This window comes from Monopterus albus, unplaced genomic scaffold (assembly GCF_001952655.1).
Source record: "Monopterus albus unplaced genomic scaffold, M_albus_1.0 scaffold24.1, whole genome shotgun sequence".
NCBI classification, from domain to species: Eukaryota; Metazoa; Chordata; class Actinopteri; order Synbranchiformes; family Synbranchidae; genus Monopterus; species Monopterus albus.
In genome coordinates this window covers 1,957,196-1,966,336 of record NW_018127904.1, presented here as the reverse complement: position 1 = coordinate 1,966,336, position 9,141 = coordinate 1,957,196, and the positions used below count along the sequence as shown (strand labels likewise).

Sequence of the window (9,141 nt, the reverse complement as noted above, 5' to 3'; positions counted from 1 at the left end):
GTGACACAACAAATGGAGTTCCGTGAATTTCTACAACAACCTTTCCATATCACTAACTGTGTGTATATGACTGCAACCCTTTCTCCAATTGCTCATTAGTCCTTATTTATAGACACTGTTATTGGATGTGACTACATGTACCCAGTAATAACAAATACATCAGTAGTGAAAATAATTTGCATTAATTTCCATTTATTAAAAAAAAAATAACAAAGAAAAAAAAAGCAGGCATGATTCTGTAACAAAAGATGTATGGAACAATTAACATTCATTTGATGGTGCACTGACACTATTACCAGTGCTATGTGAAATAGCACGCTCTCCAAGCTGGTATTCAATTCAAAACTGTCACACAATTGGCAGAGATATAAAATGTTTATCTTTCAGAAGACCAAGATATCATGGCTACACAGACAGACCTCTGGCAAATAAGTTCCAAGACTAAATACAACAGCTGTGAAATATGCCTTCCAACTGGCTCGTTTTAAAAGGGAACTATCTTTCCATAAAAATCCTGCCTTTGTTACATGGTTTCAATCTGTTTAGCTAAATGTGGCACTGTGACTGGCTCTTGAAGGGGTATAAAGGAGCATACGTATTGAATCAGTCAGAAGCCATGTCAAAAATAAAAACAATATTAAAGCCCTTACATTAAAGTTGGACTATGTGTGAGGAGGTAGAGAATAGAAAAAGAAAAAAGAAATATAGAATTCTGTGAAAAAAAAACCCATCTTCTACTGCATCTGTTGCTGTGCTAATTTAAAAATACAAATCAATATTGTAGTTGTATCCTAGTGGTACTCAGTCGGCCTCCTCTTCCTCAGACTCGGACTCTGGAAAAAAAACAGAGGGGACAAATCAGTTACATCCATCCATTATTTAGCACTATTGATATAAACCACAAATTCGTGCCATGTTTTTGGGCAGTCTACAGCTGTGGGGTGTAGAACCAAAACAGAATGGCAGAGAACACAGTGAGGTGCTTACCTTCCTCTGCGTTCTTGAGCCATTCAACAAACTTCTTCATTTGTTCGAGGAAAACGCTCTTTCCTTTGGTCAGATGGGCTTCATTGTACCACTTCAGAATTGCTTCCTCACTCAAGACATCCGCTTTGAATTACACACAAATATAAAATAAAATAACAAAAAAAAAAAAAAAAGGCAGAGGCATCTACAGGTTTTTGAAAAACGAATGTCGCCAGCCAGGTTGACGACATCAGTCAGGACAGACATTTGGCTATAATCTCCAGCCATCTGGCATCATTCACATATGCCTGCATTACTTCACACTACAAATGAACCTTTTCCGCAGATATGAGGATGGTAACTGGAGCCTTATGGACACAAAATAATTACCTTTGTAGAGAAGTACAACAATTTTCTGGAACGCCTTCATGAAGTGGATGTTGTCATAACAATACTCCTTTTGAAAACGCCTTCAACAGCGGGCTGTATTGCTGAAAACATAAAACAAGAAACATTCACACAAATGGGCGGAAGGGGCGTTCGGGATATTTCTCTGATTTCTTACATTCACCTTACTGGTGGAATAAACTCTGGGTAAGTAGATCACTTATCTTTTATGCTAAGGTCAAAGCCTACTGCAGTCTGAATTCGGAAACATCTCTGAGGCACAATTTCTCTAGATCTCTCGTTTACAGGTTTGTTGTCACAACTGCCACTGAGTGAAGGAACAGCAGAGCCACGTAACAAAGGTGTCACCTTTAAATGTTTGATGGCCTGTTCTGTGACTAGCTCCTCCTTCTTGTTCCACTCCACAGAGCTCATTACACTGGACCAAATTAGTCCAATCATTGTCTGCTCCGAGATGTTGTTCTTCTTGATTTCCTCTTGGACATAGACGATGATCTGCGAGATCAGAGATGCAGCACACACTGTGAGCAAAGCAGGCAAACCACAGCCTGCATATGATGAGGCTTACTGCTTATCAAATCCTGCAGAGCTCTGAGGTAAGAAAACCCTGGCAGGATACGGAGGCTTGCAGGAGCAGATAATATGTTCGGGGGAGCAGACTAAAGCAACTTGTCACTGATTCACTGCATCCTATTCTCCAGCACTCCTCAAGACAAAAAGGGGACAGAGGTGACGAAGAAAGTGCTACCCTCAGTGTTGTCATACAAAAAGGGGCTAGATTAGTATAAGAGAAGCTGAAAATCGAACAAGGCTTACATCCTTGAGGGGGTCCCCACGTGACATCTGCTCCTGAAGCTCTTTTTGCAGCTCCTTGCGAGCACCTATGGACTGCTGGTTTCTGGCAAAGTCTGAAAGCTCCTTGAGTCCAGCATCTGTGAAGTACTTTGAGAAGTGCTCACAACTGCGTTTGTTAGCAGGGAACAGCTCCTGAAAAGGCAAACAGTCAAACACTGAGGCAGAGCCTTTTCAGCAGACAGGCCTTGTTCAGCTATTAAGAGACCTTTTTTCATTAACTGCCTGAATACATGCCAACATGGTTTGGAACTGTTAAATCCATGCTGACTATTCATCTTACTTAGAGTGCACAGACGCACTGCTGACCATTACTTCACCTAATCCTTGTACAGAGTTTGTATTTAAGATGTCTTTCTCACCATGAGCCTGTTGTCCATGCCAACCTTTCGAAGACTGGCAGCAACAGAGTTGATGTCCTTTTCGGAAAGCCAGGATTTGAAGAGTTTTACAGCAAAGCATGCCGAAACACCTGAACAAATGCATGAAAATGTGAGTCAGCTGTTGCTAACAGACCTGCCAGGATAAAGCTAGGCCTGAGTAATACACTGGTAAATAACTCCACAGCATGCAATTAGACAGGTTTTAACTGGAACACTGCCTCAAATAACAATGATGCAGTCAAAAAAATGAATTTGAGCCACAGGTATATTAAATATGCACCTATACCTGAACAAAATACATGATTTCAGTGAAGATCATTTCAGTGACAGTTCAAAAAATGCAGTATAGGAGACACCTTCCTTCTGTCTGTCATATATGTTTAAGAGGCTTGACACATCAAGCTGAATGGACAATGGTCTTTCCATTACGTTGGATTACAAACACAACATGCTAACAAACTATTCCCTGCCTTTGTGGTGGATTCAAGTGCAACTTTTGTCAGAAGACATGAACTGATATTAGGAATATACATTTATTGCACTTATATACTGGTGCCAGCACATGTCTGCCAATTACTAACAAGAAGTTGCAGCAGAGAGAAGCAGAGTTTGGAAACATGGACCATAACTTGTCCACCAGAGAACCCTGACATTTTTTAACAGTAAAATGACCCACCCGCACATAGTCACAATTCTTGGTTCACCATTTATGCTTTTAAAAACCATAGCCATCAGTATTGGCCTCAAAAGTCCAGTTTAGCTGATTATAACTTGAGACTGAGGTGGCCTTTGAGGGTAGCCTGGTCTATTCAGCTACAGTGGTTTACTGAGAATGCCCTGAAAGTTTAGTTTGTGTATTCAATCACTTGAAATGCTTTTGTCATTGGAATTGCAAAGGATAATGCCTTCTATACTTATTGTTTCAGACAAATACAGTAATGCAAGCACTTTTCAGACTAAACAAAGAGAAACAAACAAAACATCCACCAAATGTACGCCATAGCTAAGCAACTATAAGTGTCATTATTTACCATTCAACAACTCATGGAGAAGAATAAGATTTTAATAACAATTTTTATGCAAGTGGAGGAACAATTTAATTTCCTGAATCAAAAGACTCACCAAACTTGAGATTTAAAATAACTTTTTATACACGCAGCGGCAGTGCATCTTTATCAGAGTGCCACTGACGATAGACAAAGGCTTTTCCATAGTGCCTGGTTAAATTAAAAACATTCATACTCTCATGTTTGTCCACTTGTTTGCATGGCTGCCTATTTGGCTGCTACTCAGACTAATAATTGCAGGAATTAAGTTGTCCACCTCTTAAAATGTTTGATAAATGCTAAGAAATCCAAGAAAGACACTAAACTATGCATTTGCAACAAATTTGCTGTATTAGATGTTGGTAAAGGGGAACAAGTGTGACAGAAAAAGCAAGAGCAAAAGAAGAGTTTTCTGTGGACTGTATTTATATAGCGCATTTTTCCATAGTGTGTTGCACTGGCCAAAGCGCTTTACAGGAGATGATACACCATTCACCCATTCACACACCGAGGATGACAGGCTGCCACACAACGGCACTAGTCAAGCCACCGGGAGCAATTCGGGGTTCACTGTCTTGCTCAGGGACACTTAGGCATGCGGGGAGACCGGGAGTCGAACCACCAACTTGCTGGTCAGGAGACAACTGCCCCACCTCGTGAGCCACAGCCACCCCACTCTAGTTTTTAAACTAGAATTTAATGAACAGGTAGCAAAAGAGGAAGTTAAATAAAGACTGCAGGAAGACGCACACAATTATTCTCTCCCCTCTTCAGATCTGCTTATTTCATTTCTGTCCTACTACTGCTACTATCGCCTGAAGACGTGGACCTTATCAGGTGAGCAATCTCAGAATCTGCTTTATTGGCCAGGTGTGTCGGACACATGAGGAGTTTGACTCTGGTACATCGGCTCTCAATGTGTATGTACATATCCCCATGCAAGGAGCAAGTAAACCAGCATAAGGCTGTGTAATATAACAAAATAAGCAGTATTAACAAGCAACAAACACTGCAAACAATGCAAAAAAGCAGTATAAACAGGCAGTAAATCAACAGCACATCTAGGCAAACCTAAGAAGCAATAAACCATGTACCTTCTTTGACCAGGTTCTCATTGAAGAGGCTGCTGAGAATGGATGCAGAGAGATTGCAATTGGCCAGCAGAATTCCTGTTAGCATGGCCAGCTTGTTGCGCTCAGACTCTGTGAAGCCCTTGAGAAACAGCAGCAGCTGCCGAAGAGCAAACATATGAACGCAGTCCTGAAGGCTTAATTGAGTCCAACTTGTTTTAAGTTTTGCTTTAGAATAAAAACTGGTCATGAATTCATAAACCTGACATGGACAGGTGCCGTGTGTTTCCGTTTAGCTGTATCAAACAACAAACCTTTTTTATCTCCTCCTCAAATCCTTTCTCCAAGTATTTGTAACGCCTGATGAGCTTGTTAAAGACCTAAAAGGAAACACAGAACACGATAAAAAAAAAAATTTGAATTTTACCTTTCCCGTGATAAAACTGCAGACTGAGAAAGAATATAATGGTATTCACCTGTGCATATGCCTGCATGGTCTCCATGTCCTCTTGTGCTTTGAAGAGACAGAAGTCTGTGCAGATCACGTCGTCTGACAAGGTACCCCCTGGGGCTGGAAAGAGACACAAGCTTGTGAGTCTTCAAGGAGTCCTCCAACAAGAAACTGTCAATGGTTGCATAAAATTGAATGAAGAACATAAAGGTTAATTTTTAAAAATTCCAGTTGTGATAACTATTGTGTCAAAGTCAAGACAACTGCAGGTACTTGTTTGCCCTTATCATGGCTAGCATTAGCCTGATGATGAATATTGTGCTTAACTGCACAATAGACAGACTTCATCACGATCATAACAATAATCATGCTAAAAAGTCCCCAATAAGAATAATTGCTACATTTTGTTTTTTGTGAAGGCAGATCAAATATTAAGTGTCCTCCCACTTACCCAGCATCCCACCAGCCACCAGGATGTCGAACAGTGTCTCAGCATAGCGTCGGTAGTCAAGCTTGGCACCAGAGGTATCAAGGAACTTTGCAACAGCTTCCAAATCAGTGCCAGTTTGGTTCAGACCTTGTACAATGCTTTCCTGAAACTGCGAAGGGTCAAACCTCTCTTTTTCATCTGTTGGAAGAACAGAAATTAACTTCAGTTTATCCCTCCTACTTAGTTATAACATTCTGACATCTAAAAGATATATCCATAGTCATATTCAGGTCATGAACACATATAGATTCACATATTCTCTAAATTGTATAGGCCAGCATATTTACAGTATGTTAGGTTGCTGTGTGTGCTTACTCCTCAGCACCAGTGAAACAAACAACACGCCTCAATGTATATTTATTTGGCACACAACAGTTTTGGACCAGACATGTTTTTTTAGTATGCAAAGTGGCAATTAAGATGCATTCAGCACTTTGTAAGTGAACAAACAGGCATGGCATTCAGTGATGAAAGCTTAAAACCATATTCCTGTTTGTACATTTGCTGTTGCTAGATTGAAAGTTAAGTCCAATGAAAAGCTGTAAAGAGTCAAGCAGGTGTTCTGCACAGAATCTGATGAAGACTTAATGGCTGAAAAATCTCAAACAAACAAGACATTTAACTTAATGCTTTATTTTATGGTAAATGGTCTTATACTTGTACAGTGCTTTTCTATGCTTTACAGCACACTCAAAGCACTTTCACACCATTTGGCCATTCACCCATACAAACGCTCACACATTCACACACTGGTGTTATCACCGGGAACAACTGGGAGTTCAGTGTCTTGCTCAAGGACACATGTTGACTGGACAAGCCGGGAATCAAACTGCTAATCCTCCGGTAAGGAGGCGACCCGCTCTACCTCCTGAGCCACAGCCACCCCTGTAAGGTGGCTGACATTTGTGCTGTATACTGATTGAACTGTACATTTAACTGTAGTTTTAAGTTGCATTGGAACTGATATGATGGCCCATGCTATAAAACTTCACCAACCCAGCAATTATACTTACAAGCATATAGAACTGTGACAGATTAAAATAAAAACCTGAATAAATAACTGGTCTCTTCTAGGATGACAATGCACACATCCATAGGGCATGAGGGCTCACTGAATGGTGTGATGAGAATGAACATGATGTGAATCATATGCTAATGTCACCAGATCTCAACCCAGTTGAACACCTATGGGAGAGCGGGTAGTGGGACATTCCCCGTCGTCTTTCCTGCTATTTGTACTACCTTAATGATCTGGGTCTTGGCTTTAACAGTTAGGTTAGTCTCAAATGTTGCTTTGTTACCAAAAAAAAAAGGCATAATATTCTGACTAATACCACAGATCCTAACCCTGCGAAAGAAATGCAGGTGCTAATTCTAGAGCAGACATGGCTGTTCCAACTCAGGTCTCGATCTAAATGAACACCCAAATACTTACATGAACTAGCCTGTTCCATCCGAGTTCCCTTTATTTTAATAGCACTTTCTTTGTTTGCCAATAGATCTGGGGTCTAACACAATTCTTTGTTTTCTGTATGTTAATATGCAGCTGATGCTCATCACACTATCCCATATACTATGTTGGTCTTTCTGTGTATTTACCTACAGCATCAACTGTAGCAACACTTTACCTTATAATTAGTACCAAGTTGCTTAAGTCTTTTTAATACCCTTACATTTTATAGGTAAATGCCAGCTAATTTTTGGGACATCATAAGGAAAGTTTCTGGAAAATAAGCTGAAAAGCATGTGACTGTAAAACAGAATTTTACATGATTGCCACCTTATAATTCTTACCTCGTTTTCGAGTTTTGAAACGCTGGCCTGTTAGCGTAGGCTTCTGTTGCCTTTGATTACTCATAAAAGACACTCTAGAAGACAGAGAGAAGAGACTGTAAGAACATGAGGAGGACAATAAAATGAAACAAATGTCTTCATTTCCTGTGCACTTTCTATCCATCTAGTTATACAGCACTTATCAAAATACATTTACAATGGCAACTGATCATACCAACGTTAAGGTCAGTTAACATAACAATTCGGGTAACATTTTGACATAGCTAACGTTCCCTCTAGCTGGATTGGATTTGTTGTATTACTATACTTGGACACCCGTCTACGCGACATGGCGTTAGTTAACACTACGACTTAAAAGATGACTACACAGTATTTCACAGAATGCCATGAATATGTGACTGAAGAATAGTTTATAAGACAAGTAGAGCCACTCTGGATATCTGACCTCAGACAACATCGGGCAGTGCTAGCTAGTTGGCTACAGTCCGTTTCAAAAGCCTTTTATTTTCCTGACGCAGTGCCACTGAAATACGCTGAAATATACAAGCGCCATTCAATAACAGGAGACAAAAACAAACCGAAACTTACTGGAATCGTCTTTATAAGCAAAAACAGTCCGTAAAATAAAAACTAATAGTACTGGTATCCAGCACAACCACTTCACCTGAAAAGTAAATTGTAAACGCATGCGCATTGACACAATCTCTTTGGGTCACTACACTTGTGTGGGGAGAGTACAGATCACAAACTGTTAAAGCCGTGAGAAATTATTATCGGAGTGAAATAACAGTTGTGAATTTGCAGGTGAATATACTGTTTAATGCAAAATGATTGTATTTCTAAGCTGCCTGTTTTGCAGCATAGAATGGTGTAACGGCAGTGATTTTAATAACCCCCCTCCAGGTACAGTTCAAAGTCACTAAACAAACTGTAACCCGATCCATGGTTTAAACCTTCTCCAGTCAAGCCTGAAGAAATCCAGGATTAGTATAATTAAACAATCGGTCAACACGTCGTTGCTATCTAGAAATAAGACACAGGAGGGGGGTGTTGTGCTGCGATCTGTCTACGGAATGATCATAAAAGTTTAATGTTGTGTTACTTTTCACCTCGTAAATCTTGGATTTAATCCCTGTACTTTGTTCTTTTTAAGTTAAGATTGAATTTTGAAACTACAATATTTACAAAATGATAAGCCAGATATAAACTTATAACAAATATATTCTCAAATATTAGGTCTACTTATCGATATATATATATATATATATAGTCGCTTGGTTTGTTGAAGTTATAAATTTGCACATTACTAAAAGTTGGTGTTACGTGTTGTGGACAGAAAACAATAAGATTTCAATATTTCCGACAACCTCTGAAGGCAGCACAGCTCACTCTCCCCCATCTCACTGGAGGTGTTGAGGGGACGCTGGACTATCCCAGAGACGCCGCTCCAGCCACTCCCTGCGCCCGGTGGATCCTTCCTTCAGAGCTCCATTCAAAGTGCTGAGATCCAGATGAGAGCCACGTTGATTCTTATCCAACATATCAGACACGAGTTAAGCTAAAGACGGAGGGGAAGAGCTTCAGGATCCACTCCAGACTTGGAGAATCACTTCTGGGATCCTACTTTTGTTCGTAGTGGTTTTTAGGGTCGAGAGGGAGCAACTGTTGCAGAGAGAAAGAG

General features: G+C 40.2%; 1 protein-coding gene across 1 annotated transcript; it reads right to left on the bottom strand.

Moving 5' to 3' along the window:
* Positions 1 to 203: 203 nt before the first annotated feature.
* Positions 204 to 9,141, bottom strand: bzw1b (basic leucine zipper and W2 domains 1b). Its single transcript, XM_020594658.1, is given in 13 exon segments — positions 204 to 833; positions 988 to 1,110; positions 1,357 to 1,427; positions 1,429 to 1,457; positions 1,723 to 1,869; positions 2,191 to 2,361; positions 2,589 to 2,698; positions 4,750 to 4,885; positions 5,040 to 5,105; positions 5,202 to 5,296; positions 5,628 to 5,804; positions 7,461 to 7,534; positions 8,828 to 9,141. Coding segments are annotated over 13 exon segments (1,263 nt in total). The 5' UTR covers positions 8,860 to 9,141; the 3' UTR covers positions 204 to 801.